Below are 23,502 nucleotides of genomic sequence, written 5' to 3' on the forward strand. Positions count from 1 at the left end.
ACTAGTTACATACATAATATATAATTTTACAAGAGATTTTCTATTAGTGTCGACGATCGATTGTGAAACAATATTCTAATACATTATTATACTATTTCGATTGGGTAAAATTTTAACCATTTTGGTAAATAATTTATGTTATTTTCACTAAAAGACATTATGCACTTATTAAAAGTTATGAATACAGAGTGATTAAAAAAATTCAGTCTATAATTACCGAATCCTGAACAGGAAATCAAGAAAAACTTTCTACAGACTAAATTGTTGACGTTTTGTAAAAATCATACAAAGCTTTTCGGCTATAATACACGATTAAATAGAAGTGCTCTATAAGTCTCCTTGCAGTCCTAATAAGCCTAAAATATATTAACAATATAGATAAAAATATATAAAGTAATACGCGAACTAAGCCAATAAGTAGTACCTTACATACAAATAGCGAAAGCCTCAGTTCATTAGCAAATATTTACCAGAGCAACAAGTGTGGGTACGTCGAAGGCAATTACAATGGACTACTGGCCTCTAGGTTAATTTCAATATGTTCGATTAATGTATTCCTATGCACGTGTATTTATAATTCACGAAAGAGTTAAGCGTCGTACTTTAACATAAATTTCTAAGGTTACATTTATATTACTATTAAATATACTCTAGTTTAAGTTGTACCTTGTTAGTTTAAAGTTTTAATTAATTAACCTAGTTAGTGGTATAACGAGCCGTGGAAGTCTTTAGAAGCATGTGTTTCAAGCGATACGAGGGTGTGTAACCAAAATCCGTGAATCTATAGCAAACAAAGCGACTCCTGCTAAAAGCAAACTGAAACCGTTGGAATAACGCTCGTAGCTACCAAATGTTGATGCACCATAGTAGACTAGAGCTCAGTTATGGAGTCTTTGTCACGCTTCGCATAACAAACTCGGCGGGGTTTTCAGCGAAAAGCATTTCAACTAGCACTATAGCATTCATACATTTAAGTTCACACGTTCTTCTCATGTTATGGTTACTCTTTAGGTATTGCCATATTCAACATAGAATTTATATGTCATATCAAGTTTCATCTTCGAAGCGGAAGACCACTTGCGTGAAACTTTTGAAATAGTTTTTCAATCTAGGCCACTGTTTTCAACTTTAATGATTTAAGTTTTTTGATTTTATCTTATGTCCTTTAGCTATGGATCACTGGATTTGTGAGTGGATAAAATCACAAAAGTTATTTTAAGAAAATTATCGACTGATTATCTTGATTTATTTTCATGTTACAGGAGGCAAACGGGCTCACCTGATGTTAAGTGATACCGCCGCCTATGAACACTCGCAAGCGCGCTGCGGCTTTAAGAACTGGTACGCTCTTTTCATAATGGATCCTAAGTCGAATTGGTTCGGAAATAGTTCAGTGGAGTTTCTCTACATTATTTACGTTCTAAATCTTTCATTTCCTAGATTACAAGACAGAAGCCATTAATCGTATGGTTTTACTCAAAATGAGGTATATAATTTTGCTTGAAAACATATTGAATAAATTTTCAATGTAAGATCCAAACCTATAAAAACGTCAGTCCTGAGATCTTTCGAGATTGAATAAAATTAATAAATCTCCAATAAAATAAAGTTGTTGGTTCATTTAGGTTACAGTACCGCTAAGTAAAGTTGAAAGTTCTCTAAAATTATCATTGAAGTAAGATTATTTATGTTAGTCGGCATAATAAAATGTACATCAATCAAAATGCACTTTGTTTTCCATAGTGTATAAATGAAAATATTGTATTTTAAAAATGTATATCACAGTACATCTCAAAAAAATGCTGGCTATTGGATTTGTAGTCAGTCAGCAAGAATCGGCGGCCTGGCGGTGGCCTTTATCCGTGGCGCTTTTAAGTGGTTCTGATGAGGAAAGGAAGTTAAGTTAAGCTTATCGTAGGCCAAGATAAAAAAAAACAAATGTAAACTATTCAACATCTGTAAAGATTGTAAAGAAAAGGTGTTTATTGTTTATCTTATTCTTTGAGAAAAATTATAATATTGTTGTTTTAATTCATTTTTGTATAACTAACGCAAGTTTAACTACCACGTTTTAACTGTAAAAAAAAAAGATTCTAAGGTTCCATTTCCATTAAACGATCCGTCTTCCGGCCTTTTAAGAATTGGTACGCTCTTTTCTTGAAGGACCCTAAGTCGAATTGGTTCGGAGATACTTCAGTGGGCAGCTGGTTCCACATAGTGGTGGGGCACGGCAAAAATTGCCTTAAAAAACACTCTGTTGAGGATCGACGGACGTCGAGGTGATACGGATGGTATTTTGTATTTTGCCTTGACGTCCAATAATGAAACTCAGCTGCAGGTATTAGACCGAACAACTCTTCTGAACGCTCCAAATGGTAAATGCTGTAGAAGATGCAGAGAGACACAACATCTCTTTTATTATTTATATTCTAATAAGGAAACCGTATGTCAGACTTCCTTAGATATCCAATCATAACTCATCTCTGAAATGGTCATAAAATTTAAACAGAAATTAAGATTTATATGATCTTTGGGTTACATGAAGGGTTGTAGCGCCCTTCGATTATGATAATTTATTATAACATGCATTTAGAACTTTGTCAAAACACAGTAATGATCATGTTAAGAAGCTATGATATTATAATAACATTATTTATCTTTATTAATTTCTAATACTAAAATTAACTTTAATCAAATAAAACAACACTGTCACTGTCATTGCAATCAATTGTTGTAAAATTCTATTTTTTTTCTACCTAATTCCGACAATAAAAGTAAGTTAATACAACAAATAAAAACAGTTATATGATTTAAACAAGTTATAAGACGTCTTGAACGGGATGTCATGTGATGTGGTTGCAATATGTGGTGTCGAACGTCTTGTTAATTAATGTTCACATAATTATTAGGTCACGTAAATTTAAAAAAAATATATTTGTCGCTAAGAATTTTGTATTGGAATTGATTGCAAACCCCAATTTTTGCGAAATAATCTTATTTTTATTATTTTAAAACTATTACGCATATACAATCATTTATATATTGTAAAACACTAAAGACGAAGAGGTGGGCGGCGCAAGTAAGCCTTACTCCGCCCTTTCTTTGCACTCAACTAACTGTTCCTACCGACTAGATATCATGATTTTTTTTCGAAGATTATTTTTTGTACGTTTATTAAAGTTTAAGATGATCGTTTTCCAATCTCTTTCAAGTAAACATACCACAAAACCAATCCAATTTATTGTTTGGTGATTTATTCACGTTACTGCAATATAAAAAAATATGTAATACGTCTACTTTTAATTAAATTGAATTTGTTTCATGCTCAATGAGACTTAATTAAAATATAAAAACTGCCTGAAACCACTTGCATCGAGTATTTCGTTGTTTGTTCGGCCATTCGTTTTTTTACAGTGGCGAAGGTCCGTTATTCGTTAGAATATGTGAATAGTTATGTTCGTAGGCGAGAGGGTGGGTCCGCGGGAGTGGGTCGGGCGTTATAGGCAACAGGCAGCAGTCGTCTCCGCAGAGCGCGCTCTGCTCGGTAGTTTCCCTCGCGGAGGCGCGGCGCAAGCACGCCGCGCCATGTCCGACCTTCCCTCAGACAACCTTACTCAGTACGAAACTTATGAAAACCAAACTGATTTCGATGTAGCCGCGACGCAAATCGTCACCAATCTGTATCTTTATTACACTCCCATCCTTACTATTCTCGGTTCCATTGGCAACTTGGTTTCTGTTTACGTATTTTTCATCAGCAAACTGAGACTTCAGTCCACCAGCCAGTATCTTTCCGCTTTGGCAGTTTCTGACACCGTATTTCTTTTGCAACTGTTGGCGCCATGGCTGAGCGCGGTACAGGTGACTTCGATATTCTTCACGGGCGGCTTTTGTCAGGTATTCGTCTACTTGTCCTATGTGTCATGCTGTCTGAGTGCCTGGCTGGTGATGGCGTTTACCATCGAGCGCTTCGTTGCGGTGCTGTACCCTTTGCATCGAAATGCGTGGTGTACAGTCCGTCGGGCCCGCTACGTCATTATCCTCTTGTCAGCCGGGGCCGCAACGGTCAACTTGCCCGTGCTTAGATTCGCCGTCCCAACTCGAAACGACTGTAACATCGACAAGCGGTACTTAGAGCACGCGGCGAGATTTAACCTGGTGGACACCATGTTGTCTTTCACTGTCCCCTTGAGCATGATTGTGCTGATGAACGTATGGATTGTCGTGGGGGTGTGCCGCTTAGAGAAGACTAGGCACCAATTGATGAGGGCCCAATTAGCAGGGCGGCAGCGCATGAGACCCACTCGAGTACTCGGTTGTCCTCGTTCGCAGCAGCACGTTACCCGCATGTTGCTTATCGTCTCTTCAGTCTTTGTCTTCTTTAATTTGCCCGCCTACGCTCTTCGAATTATCGCGTACGCCTACAATCTGGTAAGTACAGCCTATAATTAAGTAATAAACGAATACGCTTTAGCGAATGGTCTTTGTCGTAGCACAAACGTAACGAGTACAGCTAACGCGTAGCACTTGCGTAGCTTCTATGCGATATAAATATGAATCACATTGCAAATAGTATTGCTATTGTGTTTGTGTTTTTTGATGTGATAAAAAGTATTTTTTTACATTATACTTTATTTTATTTATTCAGCACAAGCTTGGCCACTTGTACGATATCAATTATTTCGACCTTTTAATTTATTCAATCAAAACCCTGTAATATTTTCAATGCCTATTGTAAAATTAATATCGTATAAAGTTCAGTTTAAAACCAAATTCGTTACACACACAAGCGCATTATTTTAAGAATTGGTATATTTAATAGTAAATTATTAAATAATATTAATAAAAAAAATAATTACTTTGAAATATTGTAACATTAAAAGTTATAATTAATGCTCCTGTATAAACATTTATTTATAAAAATTCATAGCTGCTGTGTTAATAAAATTATACCTCGACTTTCGTCATTCAGCAGGTCCGTTGACTAAGCCCCTTCGCTGTGTTAAGCAAACACTTGATGTGTTTACTGACTTTAGTAACATGGCTAACAAAATAATAACACTTACAGCGGTGGTCGTATAATTACAAACACTACCATCTTTGACATTATGTAAGATACTTCACCGCAATCGTTTTTATTTTTAAATTAAACCATAAATAGGACAACAATATGTTCAGCAAATTATCATTTACAGTGGAATCTCAATAACTCGAATGTAAAAGGCACGGCAAAAAAATCGAGTTAATGAGTTTTCGACATAACAAGAACTTTGAGATACATGATTTAACGTCTGAAATTTCGATATACAGAGGCGCGTTTTCTAATTGTATTTTTCGATTTATAGAGTCAAATTTGAATAACAATTCAACTTAAGTTTTGTAGTATATATTTTTTTATTCATTGCAAGTGTAGAAGACAAAGACAATAGATTAGAAACCCCAAACCCGAAAATTCATTTTCGATTTTATTACTATTATTTCGGAAAATTCCGAACGTCATAATATTTTGACTTGAAGTCTCTTTCCTGAAATTCGAGTTATAGAGTATAAATATGTATTATGAATATTTCTTAGGGAAATAACATTTTGTTCGAGTTACAAAGTCTAAATAATTCGAGACACCGCGTATTTAAGGGGGTTCAGTTTTCGACTCAACGTATTTGAAAAAAAATATAAATCCCATGACGCAAGTGCAGTTTCAATATTACATGACGAACAAACATTCAAATCAGCTTTAAGGGATAAACAATAATGGACAACTAATTAGAAACAACAACAAAAAAGTATAAAAAACAGTATTTTTTTAAGTATGAGTAATTATTATTGATATTTACGAAATAACTACTATCCACAGCCTACCAATAATTATAATTAATATTTAGTGGCGTGTCCCTATTTTCAATTACAGCTCTGCAACGACGTGGCGTTGATTCAATCAATTTCATACATTTTTCTAGGGAGATTGAATTTCATGCTTCAACAAATGCTTCATATAGTTCGTTTTCACTGGTTTCAACTTTCTTTTTAACAATATATTAGAGATTTTCTATCGGGTTTAAATCCGGACTATTTGCTGACCAGTCTAAAACTGATTGTTTATAGGACGTCTAACATAACGTTTTCCTTCCACTAATCTTTGGCCTGATATGACGAGATGTTTTTCGGGTAATCAGGCGAATTTTTTTTTTAATCTGGATGGAGATCCATATTAAAAATGGAGTCTTCCTCCCGTCCGTCTGGGTCTTTTTTAGCAACACGAACGCTAAGCGAATCTTTTCTGGGAGAGGTTTTTCTTGTCCGAGCCTATCTAAGGACATTTTCTAGAGTTCCATGTTTGATAATGATCAATTGAAATAAAAACTTTCTTAAAAGAACCAGTTAAATGATCATAGTTACTCATAGCTACTCTTCTATACAACTTTAATTTTTGCCTATTTTGAACAAAATAAAATTCTGATTAAATTTTTAATTTCCGCCAAATTAATAGAAAAAGACAAGAAATAAATTTTATTCTCCAATTTCTAAAAAAACAACGAGCAATGGTTGCTTTTTCAAAAGGTTTCTAATTAGGCGTCCAAGCAACCAGTAAAAATAAACTCCTACATGTGTAAGAATCATTTTGTAATTAAAAGTATGTTAATAATTAAGATATGTTTTATATTTTATTTTTAAAGAATATTTGTACGTTGAAGTTACTTTCTTTATTCATAAGACGTGTCTCTAATTATATGACCACCGCTGTACATTGTTACCAATCGGAAAATTTGGTGACATAATTCATATTGTTATGAAAAAATTATATAAAAGTTAAGGATCTTTTCAGTTTACATCTCAATACTTTTGTTTAAAAATATGCGTCATCGCACCGTCGCTATTAAAAATTCATAAGACAAACTTAATAGCTTAAGTGATATCGTATAACATTCTCAGGAGCTGAAAAATTTCATCTTAAAGAGAATTTCATCATACAGTCCAAAAAGTACATGCAGGCATGACTCGCAAGCGCATATTATCTGTACGGTACTCTAAAATATATGTACATGGATAAACATAATCCAATTTTGCTTCCGGCGGGCTTTAGCTATGCTTAAAAAGTGTCCAGCCTTTTGAACTCATTAAATCCCAATTAATATGAGTTTCTTTGTGAAGGGGGGCTTCAATTACTAGTTTTTTCCGATGCGAGTGTACCATTGTACACTCGCATCGCACTTCCCTCTAATAACTATTAAAATTTTTAATAACTCTTGAACTTTAAGTCTTAAACTTTTTTACCTCACACATTAGAAGTTTGCACTGGAATCTTCGTTTAAAAGAAAATCTTTTAGCAAACTTAAGGAATCCCTGTCTGAAGTTGTATACAGGTTACGTGTGTGTGAAGGAATGTTATCAAAGTTGAGCCTAGACGCGGTGCGAGACGCAGTAATTAATTTGAGGCGATGCCAATCCTTGGCCTGAAGACGGTATAAATTTTATACGTGCCACGTAGTTATGTGATATCGTTTATCATCGTCCAACTGATATTATAGGCATACAATTCACAAGAATTAATGGATCAATAGTTATCGTAAGCTTTAGAATAACGATTGAGACATTTTGAGTTCAACATTTTTAAATATTGGAAAAAATAGCAATGGAACCATGAAAATGTATTCGTGAACGCGAAACGTGATTATACATACGTACGCGCTAGAACGTTTGCTTTAAAATAAATCTATAGTACACTGTCAAATTTTTCAATGTAGGTTTTTTCAATTAAACTGTTACTTGCCTGTGAAAATATAACCTTTACTTTTATAACATATTCATATAAGCACTAAAACTAAAAAAAAGTGAAAAAAGTGAAAGTGAGGTGAAAAAGTGATTTCAAAGATTAAGTTTTTACTAAGTATTCTGAATATCGTACACATGGGATAATTCCATAACGATGTACGATGCTGATGTATTGCAATAATTTGGATCCGTTATAATCAATACGATACCTGGTACGTTATGGTATGAAATAATTTTAAATCAATTCGTTGTTATGAATAAATTATAACGTTTACTACTTCTGAAAAGTTTTCCTAACGTTTCATGTAAAATTGCTGAGATCGCGACGATAGTCAGAATTTAATGAATTGACATCTATGATAACATAAGATATGGCTAAAAATACGCAGAAGAAACACACCAAGATATAATATAGTTTTAGTTATTAATAAATTTGTTGTGTAATCGGAATTATTGCGTTTGTGTACCTAAAGACCACATACTAAGTTAATAAAAGAAGCCAAAAGAAAAACGTGAAATCGACTAATTGTTCCAATTAACTTGTTTACGCGTCGATAAAACTGTATTGTATTTCTAGGTGAATGTGTTCCTTCATAGAAAATTTTCAGAGAGTCGTCCCCAACAATATTTTATAATTACATAAAACTTTTTACATATAAGTAAATCTCTAAACAAATTTGTTTAAAAATTCAAAAGTTGCAGAGATGCATTCGGACTAATAAAGTAATAAAAAGCGCTTCATTTGTAATTAAGACTGAATATGCGATGAATGAAGTTATTACACAAAATGCAGCAATGAATTTTAATATATGACTTAGTAACTTTATCTGCACGAGTTTGCATGACATTCAAACTAATTGACAGTTCTTTTTTCGCATCTAAAAGTGGAGAATCTCTAGCAAATCTTTAGTATTTCTTTTATACCTTTACAATAATTGAAGAGATCTTCAAAATCATATGAATTGACATAACATTTTGCTTTGGCTGCCTTTTTATTGCAATTGAGCTTCTGCGATACGACTTCACATGGACATAATTTAATAGCCTAGAAGCCGCCTCTAATATTGAAGCTTCCTTCCAGTATTAGGCGTAGTTAGAAATTGTTTACCATGTTAAAGTAAAAGAAACCAAGTAACATTGTTGTTACAGATGGGCGTTCGTGTTCAACATCCAATTTTAATTTTAAATCAGATTTTCTGTCACTAAAAAGTTACTACGAAGCGGCTGAAGGGACTGTGACGGGATTTAAGACAGGTGATGAGTAGAACAGTTAGACTGAACTCGCAAAAATAAGCTTTTAAATTTATTGATTATAATGAAAGTGTAACTAATTAAATATCAATGCCACTCATGCATACAATAATTGGCTTCATAAGCTCAATTTAATTTCACGTATGAACAATCAACATACAGATCATAAACAGATTTCAATATATCATGTAGAATATAATATGAGTCTACGGAGGTTTGAAAACTAATGCGTAGTTGAAACCAGAATAACCCGATGGACCGAGTAAATATAGCGCGATAACAAAAAGCAACTGTAACGTTGGCATTGGCGAGACACCTGTTGCTCTGCAATCCAAATACACGATCAAAACAACGATCCCAAACATTAGGCTGGGATAACAAGGTCGCTTCACGTCTTTATAAGTTTTATTAGATTGATACGACGGTAACTTCATCACTACTGAGTTTCATATGTATTAATTCGGTATAATAAATTTCGTTTAAACAAAATTTCGTTATAGTAATTTAAATTTAAAAAAAAACATCTCGTAAGATAACTACTTGCTTTATAGACATGAGAGACAATCTGTTAAAACAATGTATGTACATTTGTCGCTTTGTTTCACGCATTGCGATTGCACGAATAAATTATATGAAAAAAGCTTTATCTACGAAAGTGTGTATATATTATACATATAACGTGTAGGTTACAAAGAAGTTATTTGGTGGAGATAACATAACAAGCTATTTAATTAATCATTTGATGTTTTGTCAGGGGGGTTCGACGCATTTAGTAGGACGGTGGTCAGCGTTGCAGCAACTGGCTCTCATGTTCTTCCACAGCAATTTCGGTATCAACTTCATGCTCTACTGTCTAACGGGGCAGAACTTTCGAAGAGCAGTGAGGCAGAGCATCCCTTGCCTCCGTCAAAAGCCCCGACGACAGGACGCCGTACGGAGAGCCACTCGTCCAACCCGCACCAGCAGCATTTCAAGTAAGTTAGACTTATAGACGCCTCAACCACATATAATATAATTAACCGAGACATACGCTTGGGCTGTCTTTTGCTTTTTTCCCATATTGTGATAATATTCTGAGATACAATTTAACTTGAATGGATCAAAGTTATATAATTATAATATAAATCGCGATCTATTACTATGTTATCTTTGTGTTAGTCTTTTGCTTCACGAAACCGAAGTACAATATTAATATTGCACAATAATTGTTTTTTCAAAGCGTATAGAAAAGAGCTTTTCTTGTTATACCTAAGGCTTCTAAGTATACAAAGGTCTTATTCGAAGCAAAAAATTTAATCAGCGTAATCCTTCTGTTGCAATGAAGGAAATAGGGAGAAGGCCGGAAGCAAGTGGAGGAGGAATTTTAAACTATAGAAAAATTACGCTGCCTAATGTAAACTATTTTAACTTTTTAACATTCAGGGTTTTGCCTCAACCCTTTTCTACAAATATACTAACGACTTTTAGTTCATGAAGCTTCTATAACGATGAGAACTAAATGATATTTAATACAGTTTTAAGTTTGTTTAATAACAGTTAAAGTTACTAAGCAAATGACACGAGATCCCGTTGAAAAGCGATACCACACTAAAGCATTATTTTAATGGTGTAACATAAATGCTTTATTTTGTTAATATCGATAACGGCTCATTAGTTATAAGAAATATTTTCCCCCAAAATACTTGAGAAATTCTTATACTTTGTATAAATAAAAAGCAAGACAACGTTTTGCTAATAACAATGAAACTACAGGTCTGTCTGCAGCTTCATATGTAAGCAACTGTACGGAGGCCACTACCAACATGCCCAGTACGAGCACACCGGGTTCCCGAAGCCGGCGTCCAGAAGCATACATCCGGAAGTGGAAGTTTGACAACAGCCGGACCCAACGCAACAGTCCTAACTATTCCGAGCACCCACAACCGATCAAGAACAGGGATGATATAGAAATGCACAACATCACGGCGAACGCGAACGATATGTAGCGGTTACGTGAGTAAGCTGGGAGACGACATTCCGTGCGTACTGATAAATTCAAGATATGTTACATGTCGCAATTAACTAGGACCGTAAAGCATGTTGAAGTTTCCAAATTGATATTGCACACGATAAGTCCATTACAACAAGTTGTTCATTCAAATGGAATCCTTTAAAAGGCATAAGTCGCCGCAGTCGTCTCTCGTGCTGCAATCGTAATTCATAAAGTTCCGTTCAATCAAATGAAGACTTAACATGAAGCGGGCGCATGCCACCCACTGGGGAGGCACAATCAATCTACACCATCTTAATGTCTGTTTATACTCGGAAAGCGAACTAATCAACCCTTTCAGTCTCTTTATAATGTAAACGGGGAATCATCGATTCTTCTAAAGAGTACACGCGGTACAACTAATTTTCTCACTATTTAGCTCAAAAATTATTACATTAGTCTATTAGAATATTGTATTAGATGGACTAGGTCCGTTGTAGTGCGTTCGTTGTAGTGGGTAGGAGTAGTATGTTCAAAAATGTTGCAGTAGTTATTAGAAGGTTTCGAACAACGAATATATTAAAGGATTCTATTATTCAGTAGTTGTTAAACATAGATTAAGCGTCGTTGGAAAATGCAAGTGGGCTTTCCGGTTATTCAAAACCTGAAGTTCTAAAGCTTTTACGATCAGGATGGTATTCATGGTAGGAAAGTACTGCCAATGCTGAAGGTTAAACATCTAGGATTTATCGAAGAATAACGCGCATTCAATGAATGATTTTATTCAATGTTATGAATGGTGGCATAACGATTGGATTTTCGTCTACAGGTGTTCGGTACACCAGATTAATACTACGAAAAATTAGCATCTCCGTTAGTATTTTTTGTATATTATTATAATCGTTTTAATACCAAGATCTTTGCATTAAAATATTCGGTGTCTATACTCATAGGTATAAAGGTTTCAGTCTAGTCATGTTTCAAATATTGAAAGTTTAATTAAATTATAGTTGCTGTTAAGTTATCCGCATCAAAAATGCATCAATGAGCCCGATGCATTGTTGATAACTCAACGGATTAACACAGTATACTATATAATTAATACTTCGATATAGTAGTGAAAATTAAGTAGAGAAGCTTATAGGTAACATTCAGAGCCTCAACGCTATGGAGGCTACGGCGCGGCTCTGAATCTAACCTATGGCACATAATTATATTGACTAGAGATGAAACAACGTTTTAAAGTAATTAGTAAGTAATTCACTTTTTCTCGACCGCTTAACCGCTTTTGACTAATTAATCGCGTTTGCTTAATTATTATAATATAAGGATTTATCTATCTCTCAAAATTTTAATAGTGTAATCAATATTAATATATGTGTTATTTACACGAGATCCATAGGCAGAGCGGACGCTAATAGCATAAATTTAATGTTAGTATTATGAGTGTAAACTCAATAGGACATAAGATAATTAGTATATATTTTCATATCACGATTGTCATAAAATCTATAAACAAAATTACATTTTTATCTAATTAAAAAGCTTAGAAACTTCTCACGTATATATTTAACAAGATTTACGTTACGCGAACTTTGCAACTTGCGGTTCCCCGTGTCGTGCAATCGAGAAACTTCAGTATAAATAAATCTTGTTAATTAATTACGAAAATTGAGTTAGTATAGTACAAATGTCCACAACTTTCTATATAACGTACTTAAAAAACGGTCCGTATTTTTAACTTATGAAAAGTTCCAGATAAGACCCAGGTACTCCGCGTACCGCTCACAGAAGATTTATAAGTTGAAAATGGGGATCACGAAACATTTATTAATTTCGAGGCGGACGACACGGTGCCACAATTTCAGTTTGAACGTGTCTGTGTGATAAACGTGTGATATGGATATGATCTCGATGGAATAATTACAGGAACAGACACGAAGGTGCTGGAATTACGCCCGTAGGGATTGTATAATAATTTTGTTTATAATGTTCAACCAAATTTACCGATATTTTTGTAACATTATTCAAATATCATCATTTTATCAAAGCTTATATGTCTGATAATTCATTATATATGGATCAATATTATATTTCTATAAACAAAATGTCGCGAGTAATAGGCCCGAACTATATTTTTAGAAAATCATCTTCACAAACCATCAAATATATATTTAATATATGATAATATTATATAACCAGATAGTATTGAGTATATTAATGTTCTAGTAATAGCTTGTTTGAAAAGTAGTTGTTAAAACGTAGTTCGTCGTTTACTGTTAAACGTTGCATAATCAACTATAAAACATATATTAGACATATATTCCCATGTTTGCGTAGCTTATCTTAAAACTTATAATCTTATAATAAATATGCAGTTTAGCAATTGTCATTATAGATCATGTAGAATGTAGAATGTAGAATGTTAATTAAACGTAGAGAACAAAAAATGGTGTTTTATTTAAAAGCCTAAATTTTAACAAAACAAATACGAATAAGTGTATTATAATTGTCATTAAGGATTATTAAGTACCCATTAAAGTCATATTTGCCTAAAAGTGCTTGTTTCGGTGTGCTTGTCAATGTAACAGCGCGCCGAGCCTTGGCAAGCTTTTATAAAAAAAAATAACAGTACAAGCTGCCTTTAATACTTTATTTGAAGGAAAATCCATAATATTTTAAGTTCATCGACACGGTTAACACTTAAAGATCATTAAATGTTCGTAATTTCTTTAAAAACACAATATATTTACTTAAAGAAAAGAAAGTCGTTAAGGGTGAAATTTTAATAAGTCTTGTGTTATAAAATGACATTCCACTAGGATTATATTATATTTGAAAATACTAACAAAAACACACAATACCACCTCAAAGTAGAAATTGTTAATGAGTCTGCAATTTTTCACACTATTCACTTTGATTGTAAGTTGCTTTTAAAGTGAAATAGGGATGTTAAGACCTAACATGTAGTTGATACTTAGGTAACACTGAAAATGTTAAACGGCTTAATGTAGAAAGTTTCCAATAAGAAAAACACTTTTTGAACGGATTAAAGCTATGTATTATTATTAAAACTTATAATTATTTACATAATTCTAAATTTTACGACGTTTCGCATGCTTTTCAGCGTGCGTGGTCACGGTGACTGAAGACAAAAGGTGTTAAATGTCAAAAGTATCACAGCTGCAGAGAAAGTTGTTTTATCCGTTCAAAAAGTGTTTTTCTTAATGTGTAAAAGCTATTTTAACAAAAGACAATACTAATGTTCCAATACTTTTATTGTTTCTTAGAAGTAATCTCCGTTCCTCTCTACACATCGTCGCATTCGATGGAACCACTGAGAAAAGCCCATGCATCCTTAGGGGTCACTTCTATGGCATTTTCGTACGCTTTCACCGAATCTTCAGGGCTCGTAAAGCGAATTTTATCTTCAGTTTTTGGGAATAAATGAAAGTCACAGGTCAGGACTGTATGGCGGATGACTCATACTCTCAACACCTGCCATAGCGAAGGTGTTTCTGGTCGTCGGTTAAAGTATGGGGAATCCATCTGGTACAAAGATTCCTGAGGCCTAATAGTGGCACAAGTTGAGGCATCATTAAGAAATGCTAATCGCAGCCTAACATAGCTTTATTGTCGAGTAAGCCCACAACGAAAGTCATAATAAATCATTGACCGAAAATTTTCTCGCGTTAGGTTCATTTTCACATGTAACAAGAGTTTTAGATTTGCCGCCATTTCACAAAAACAAATGACAAACGAATGCAATATACTACATTAGGTTACGAAAGAAAACAAATGAATGTAATGAATGTACTACATTAAGTTACCAAAGAGTTCTATAACTGAAATAAAATAAATTTTTAACTAGCAATTTTTTTAACTGGCCCGTTCTAAACATTTTCAGTGTTACCCACGTACATACACATTATAACACTCACTGATTCACTCAAATGCACACCCACGCGCGCGTCCCGTCGTGTATGCTGTTAAAATTGGGAGAAGAATTTGTTGTAAACCGTTTTAAAACAACAAAATTTTATATACAGTGTAAACTGTATATAACGACACAGGGATGGGACACCGGGAATCCCGGGACAACGGTTCTGTGCATTTTATGTCGTTATAGAGTTGTCATTAAATGGAGAGAAGAAAAATGTATAGATAATCCATGACTCCTACTTATAGTCAAACAAACGAATTCGAACGAATTTCTTACAAAGTTCGTATGCATGATGCCGATAGTCGAGTTTATTGCGGGCTATTATAATAAAGCGACAAAAGAACGTACACAGTTGCGCAGTTTTTACTAATTTTAGCAACTTAAAAAGTATTTTATTACTTAATTGTTGTCGTTATTGAGAGTGTGTGTAATGCTCTAATCATGAAGACGAGCTAAATCAACCACAGCCACTTGATTTCGATTTAGGGGGTTCGTCGTTAAATCCAGGGAGGTTACATGGAGTTTACACTGTATATTAACTTTGTTATGAATGCGCTGGGAACCCTGACACTGATATTTTTTACTTAAAAGCATTCCCAAATCTTACACATTGTAATTTTAATAATGAATTAACACAATTTTATTTTATTTATTTATTCAGCTATTACATTAAAATAGAAAGAAGTATATATGAGTCGTTTATATTATATATTTCTAAAGAAGCTTAAATGGGACTAATGCATAAATTATCAAATTTGAAGGCACACTATTCATATTTAAATCAATAAATACTATGTTAGTGCAACGATCGATTTCATACGTAATACTTTAAACATACATCAACGTCAAACAGGTCAATATCAACTACACATTATAGAAAATTATATATCGGAGTTAGCGCCATTTCTTTTTTCTCGATAAATCCTAAACTATGATCCTAATTAGCGTGATTTCATTTGCGATCTAATAAATTATATTAATAGTCATTTCGCTACTAGCCAACGTTTCCGTCTACCCAAAATGCCGTGATTACGAAACAGTTAAATTATGTATATATTAGTAGTTCATTAGGATACTAGATCCGATTGTCAATAGATGTTTAAGCATAATTATTTCTGTCCTTTAAAATTTCCTAGCGTAACAGTACAAGCGAATCCTATTAAACCTAGAATCAATAATATCAGTGTGGAATATTGCTTTAAGTTAAACAAAGCCGCCACAGTGCATATGTGAGATGTGCAGAGGCGCAGTTCACATATACTTCAGGCCTCGCTACATTTGAAGGCTTTGTAGAATTAATATTAATCTTTTATAATGAGGTTAAAATAGGTATGTTTTTTTTTATACACACAAAAGCTTAACAAATGTATAGCCTGTGTATGACAAAATAATTGAAGCGATATTAAAAAATATTCGAAATTATTGATTTATTCAGAACAATAAAAACAAAATTGTCCTCTGATGTCCTCTGATGGTTTTATCGTATATCTTTACATTAAGATAAGATATTTTTTTATATCTCTTTAACTGTAAGCGCAAGAAGTATACATTATAATATGATATGACTTAAAAATATATAAGACATAACACATTCCGTGAACACATATTGAAACCCGACAATAAATAGTCATTATATACTAAGTAAATAATAAGCTCTTTATTAACAGATTGAACTTATGTATTATTATAAACTTATAATTATTTTACATAATTTTAAATTTTTCCGACATTTCGCACGCTTTACTGTGTGCGTGGTCACAGTGTCTGAAGACAAAAGGTGTTGAATGTCAAAAGTATCACAGGTGTAGAGAAAGTTATATTATCTGTATTTATTTCCCCGGAGTTGATATCAACTAAAAGATTTCGGGATTTGCAGAAATGACTCACGGTGTCCTCTATTTTGTTTGTTTGATAATTTGGATATCATTGGATCCCAGGTGTTTGATAAATTTAGGCCATCTTCTCTATTGAAATTGAGGTGTATTCAATGGCTTCGCGTACCAATCTTGGGAAGAATCTTTTTTCTTTCGCAAGTACTTTCGGTTGGTCAAAGCGTATGTAATGATTAGGCCTATCTTGTGTGTGTTCACAGAGTACTGATTTCGAAACGCCGGAATAATTTAAAAATTATGTAAAATAATTATAAATTTATAATAATACATAGCTTCAATCCGTAAAAAAAGTGTTTTCTTTAAATGTGTAAAGGCTATGTTAATAAAAGACAATACTAAATAAGCAGTTCGTTTTAATCTTTTTACAATAATGTTACGCATTTTTTTGGCTTTACCAAAATTCATTAAAATTAATATATTAAAATGATTCTCTGGAGCGGACCGACTATACGATTCGTAGTCGATTTATATGTTATATGTATATTCAAATGTCACTTTACAACCACGGGCACTCTCAAGTGTTTGTGTATGTTATGTAACTTTTTGGTTTTATTCAACTCAGAACAATAAAACAATAAGCCAGAATCCTAAATAGTGCAACGCCAGCACTTAATTAATTATTGAATAATCATTTATTATGATTTGCATTCTCTTTATTTACCCTTTGTCCGAAGTTCAAACGTCAGCCTATTAGTATAAAATCAATATGGCATGTATTAATTACATGCAATTGTATGTACCTACATTAATATCCGCCTGTGTATCTTGAATAGACAACACAAACGGATATTAATGTTGAATATTGATCACAAAATTATATGTCTAGTCAATATCATATTGGAAACTGTAAAGCAAGTTGGAACGCAGTCTAACCACCGATAGCGTAGCGAATGTATATAGCGTGCGCTATGTGCTTGGACAATGATACTTTTTCGGATTAGCCTGAATTTAAAATCAATTGAGGCAGACCAAACAATGGCTACCATTCGACTAGGCAAACGCCTATTCTTGTTTATGTAAGTTTCAGCGGAAATTCCATCCAACTAGTTACTAACCAAGTAGTTACTTATATAATCTATATATATATAAAATTCTCGTGTCACAATGTTCGTTCCCATACTCCTCCGAAACGGCTCGACCGATGCTTATGAATTTTTTATGCATATTCAGTAAGTCTGAGAATCGGCTAATATCTATCTTTCGAACCCTTAAGTGATAAGGGGTGTCAACCCCAAAAAAATATTGTTTTTTTATTTTTGTATGATACAAAAATGCATACAACCCTTAGTTGTCACCCCTCTACGATCAACCCCTATTTTTATTGAACTAAAAAAATGTTTCCTGTAAATAATATACATCGCAAAACGTCGTTTGCCGGGTCAGCTAGTAGCTAGCTATAATATAGGTTTGAGTTTTAAAATCGATATATACACATAGACACTTCAAACCTACGCTAAACAACTACTTTTACTATAACTTCATTTATTTACTTCCATAAATAAAACAATGGCGCCACAACCTTTTTTAGGTCTGGGACTCAGAGTTTCTGTATCTGTTTCATGGTCATTTGTTAATCGAATAGGCAAGTAGGTTATCAGCCTTCTGTGCCTGACACACGCCGTCGACTTTTTGGGTCTAAGGCAGGCCGGTTTCCTCACGATGTTTTTCTTCACCGTTCGAGCTTATGTTAAATGCGCACACAGAAAGACAATCCATTGGTGCACAGCCGTGTCAAACCTACGACCTCAGAGATGAGAGTCGCACGCTGACGCCACTAGGCCAACACAGCTCATTCGTCCATTGGTAAATTAAATTTTACATAAATTTTCATAACAAAAGAATTACACATATCACAGTATGAATTGATATAATACAATTAATACAAGACAAAAAAGCCCTGTGTGTAGCTCTCCTGTCGGGGAAATCAGGCTGCGAGTAGTATAAAAATTTAAACGTTCTCCCGGCTGCAATAAACTTTTGAGAATTATATAAAACAACTCACCATTATCATCCTCCACGGGCAATGGCCCAACAGTGCCGAAGAACCGCTTGTCTAGTAGTTGTAAAAGTTGTAAGGCACTCTCGTGGACAGGGGCTCGTGGACAGCCGGTACACATAAGTGTCACATTAATGATGGCTGAGTAATGATCGCATGGGTACTCCCTACAACAAAACAATAAAACATCAATTTCTTTAATCCATTCGTAATCGACCAGGTAAATTTCAGGCCACCCGCATTGTGTTCCGCCGCTCGTTTAAACATGCAGACTATACATTTGTCAGACATTTCAAACTAGACCAAATTACTGTGAGCCTTTTTCTTTAATATACACGTTCCGCCTCCGTGGCTGTAGTTACGTTTATGGAGTATATTTGGTGGTAGTGGTTTAGATAAACTTTACAGAAATTTAATTTTGTTTTGTAAAAAAGCTATGCATGAAACATAAGATGTTTGACTCACTCTGGTGTGGTGGGAACAGGAGTTCAAACTATGTTTAATATATCCTTCGAAAATGTCAAAGCAAGAAAAGCTAAATCCCGGCGTCACATAATATACATAACACACGAGAGATCCGTTTGTGTTCGTTCGTATATTCGAAATTCTTTATTCCGTCTTGTTATTGCATTCGATTTGCACCTTTGAACGATGAATCGTCGCTAAGATATTTTTGACTTCGTTAAATACGTATTCAATATAAAGTAATAACGGCAAACTCGGAATTAACATTTAATATAATTGCATTTTTTCAACGAAATTACTTTTTTAGTTTATTCACTATGTTTACCTTTTTTCTAAAATCGATTTTTTTTATAAACTTCTTCCCGATCATTTAAAAATCGTGTACCGCGGCGTCTACTGCGTCATCATCATCAGATATTGCCTATAACCGCAGAAATAAGTAGGAATCACTGGGAGCTAGGTCTGGTGAATATGGAGAATGTTTAGACAATGATGAAACAAATTAACTTTTTTCGAACGGCCTCTTCCAAGTCATAGACTGTTTCCAGGCCATAATGGTGAAGGCATGTTTCATCGATAGTAATCAATAGAGCCAACAAATCTGCCATCTTGTTGTAATGATCTACTTAGTATTTTTTTACCTAAACGGTTGTGTATAATATTAGGTCCTTACAAATTGTAGATTTTGCCGTACTGGCCACTTTGAGCTCAGAGGAGATCTCTTCGGTCAGGAATTCAATTTTTTAAAGTTTTCGAAAACCATGATTAATTTAATTTTCCCGTTTTCATTTTTTTTCTTTGCGTCACACCATTTATAAAATGGAAACCATGAAATATCGCGTTACTGACGAGTACGAGTGCCACCGCACCAGTGCTGCAGAAACGGCTTGCAGGATTAATTATGTGTATGGCGGACGTGTCGCAGAGCGTTTTAAGTTCCTACGTTTTTGTTTCGGAAATTTCGGCCTGCAGAACAAGTATTGTGTTCGGCCGGAGACCAAAGTTGATAAAGAAAAATTTAAGGCCATTGTGGAAGCGGATCCATCGTTACTACTACGGAGTTAGCTGCGGTATTAGTGATAAAACTGTATTAATCCTCTTGAAGCCAATTGGGAAGGTGAAAAAGGTTGAAACCTCACGAATTGAGTGAAGCAAATCAACAAACGCGCGCCGACTGCTGCGTTATTACTCAACCGGCACAATAATAAAGGGATTTTAAATCGAATCATTACCTGTGATGACAAATGGATCCTGTGAGAAATTCGGAGGCGCTCATTGCAATGGCTGAACCCAGCCGAACCAGCGAAATCGTGCCCCAAGTGAAAATTGACTCCGAAAAATTTACTTGTGAACGTTTGGTGGACTAGTGCCGGTGTAGTTCACTATGGCTTAAATCTGCTCAGACGATTATGGCAGATGTGATGGAGAAGCTAGCTGATAAACAACCAAGGCTGGTAAATCACTCTAGGCCACTGTTTCACGACAATGCTAGAATTCATACTGCACAACAGACTGCTACCAAATTAATGGAGTTTCAATTGGAATGTCTACATGCTTTGATTAATTAAATATATTTTATTTAAAAAAAAATTTGTTCCTCCCATACAAAACGCTAATTTCATATGTACAGACCTAATATTATAGACACTGTATATTCTATAGAAATCGTAATTTCTATTTCTATAAAACAAACAACACGACAATGTTAACATTTTTAATCATCTGTTTAGACACTACCGATGTGTAGTTAATGAAAGTTCTGCCTCACTTGAACTGAACAGACTAACAAGAAACCGTAGAATATGGAGGAGCACGAACTATGAATGTTGTTCTCAAGACTTGCTCCGTACTAAAAAAAATATCCAGGTATATTTTATTACCACGCAAACTTCAACACAACAAATTACTTATATTTTAATAAAAGTAAATTAAAATGATTGCATTCTTTACTATCCTTATATCTAATGTCATAGATTAGACAGTAATGTTTTTCCAACAAAAATCTGTTGCATTATCACTATATATTATCCGTCGTAATAAAATCAATGTATCTCAGGTTAATTTATGGCTGTGTATGTCGAAATTGTATATATTGTTATTGACCTGTTGTTCCGTGATTAAAACAGTAATTATAAACAAGACGAAATGTAAATTATCTACAGCGTTATTGTAATTATAAATACTTCCAACGTGTTAAAAAAAACTGGTCACACTCAGCCTATAAAGAAATGGACAAACATAAAGCAACACTACTATTCCTAAGTGTTAATGAAAACATGAATATTTAAATATAACGTTAAGTTTAGCGAATTGAGCTTAATAGGATCGCGACTACTTGTGGAATATTTTATGGCAAAGTATGATTTAATTTAATATTCGGTCGAAAGAACGAACAACTAGACTCTTACAAAGAGACTCTTAGGCTTTTGTCGTTAATAAACCATTAACTAACTTACCGACTGAAAGCTCTAGACTAACAAATGACGTCAGGCATCGTTAGTAACTCAATCGGTCTTAGTATCGACGATAGTTATTAATAACTGACATAACGACGCAGGTAGACGGTAATTTCAACACGACATTACGCTAAGTGAAATGCGACGCCAACGGGGTATGAAACAGACTATTTTTTTATGTATTTGCCGCAGCCAACTAGCTTAATAAGCCGTTCAATTAATGACCTAGCGTTTTAACTAATCGGCGTCGTTTAACTAGCGGCGTAGTAGTAGTAGCGTTTGTAACAATATTTAAGTCGCTGGTTAATGCTTAGGCCATTAGTATGATAGAGATGTGGGATAAATGTCATTTGCCTAGCTGTTTCATCAACTGGCTGAATGTCTTCTATATATATATTGAGTTCAATAAGCCGTTCAATTAACGTATAAACGGTGAAGGCCGTAGATCTGATCTGACGACATATACACACAGTTATTTTGCGAGGTTTTGTTTCTGTTTTGTTCATTTAGCTTAGAAATATTTTTTCCCCTATATGGAGTAGGTAAGTAAACCGTATTTTACTTTTAAAAGATTGCAGTGGAATTATAAAAATCTCTGTTTTTAGTTGGCGACACAAATTATCTTAGTAAAATATAATTAGTGTATTATATTTTGAGGAAATGCTAGCATCCCTCCCTGAGCTTAAAAAACCTCTTTAAATATATTTTTGTTGCAATCCCAGTTCAAATAAATACGAACTTTAACACGTCTGTATTTTAATTGCAGTTATAAATATGATATAGGCTATTGGTTGAATCTAGTCTGGCAGTGAAGGCACCAAATCAAGATTTTCAATGAAACTTAAGGAATCTAAAGCTGTTGTCAAATTGATCTCTAAACCAATGTCAGAACAAATTTTATCATTTTAGTTTTCTCTCTTATGTTCTCTCTGATGGTGAATTTAATAAATAAAACAAACACTGTAATGAACTTACAAAGAGAGAAATTGTATGATTCTGGAAAGCGACACAATCCATCTGAAGAAAGATATCTGTTTATTGTATGAATACCTACTAAGTACAATTTTTGATACTGTTATCAATAAATTGATAATAAGACTATCTTATTTATTATAGTAGGAAAATGATTAATTTATTTTGTGTCTGTCAAGAGCACAAATTTATTTTTCCCAAAGACCTTTTTTGCGTAGGATGAAGATGTTACCTTTTCATAGGCAAAAATAAAAGTGTGCCGCCTTTTAGAGCAATTAATGATAAAGCTGAAAGAGCTGTAACTGCAAATGAAAGGCAAAAGAAAATTCTGCTTAACTATGTTTGGGAGCGTAGGAATCTGTAAAAACTTAAAATAAAATCCAAAACTGATTTATAATTGTACCTACAAATATTTTATTTTAGCTACATATCGGAAATGGTTGAAAACATACATTTTCAAAAGCTTCAGAAGCGTCTGCAATCGTTAAATTTTATATCGCAAGTGGAAGTTTAATTTTAAGTTATTTTGTAAGAAATCGAAAAGAAAAAGTCGCATACAAGAAATTCTATCAATAATTTCGTAGAACAGGTACCGATATTGTTAACTGGCTACAATTTTGTTATAAATATAACACAGGGATCCTCTGGTCCAAAATTCTCGATAAAATAACATAAGCCCTCGTAAGGATGCTGGCCAAGATAGAATAAACAAGCTCTATTTATTGTTTATAAAACATGCTCAGCATCGTTCGAAGAGATCTTATGTAACTCCTAGCGCCCACGCCTCA

The 23,502-nt window shown here is 33.9% G+C and overlaps 1 protein-coding gene across 6 annotated transcripts in view; it reads right to left on the reverse strand.

Moving 5' to 3' along the window:
• The window catches only part of LOC123718897 (protein furry), a 73,970-nt gene that overhangs the window by 27,678 nt on the left and 22,790 nt on the right, over window positions 1–23,502 (reverse strand). For all 6 annotated transcript variants that reach the window (XM_045675865.1, XM_045675867.1, XM_045675863.1 and 3 more), the window contains one exon: window positions 18,828–18,988. In XM_045675865.1, coding sequence (XP_045531821.1) covers window positions 18,828–18,988 — 161 coding nt within the window. The remainder of the gene's footprint in view (window positions 1–18,827; window positions 18,989–23,502) is intronic.

This window comes from Pieris brassicae, chromosome Z (genome assembly GCF_905147105.1).
Source record: "Pieris brassicae chromosome Z, ilPieBrab1.1, whole genome shotgun sequence".
In the NCBI taxonomy this organism is placed as follows: domain Eukaryota; kingdom Metazoa; phylum Arthropoda; class Insecta; order Lepidoptera; family Pieridae; genus Pieris; species Pieris brassicae.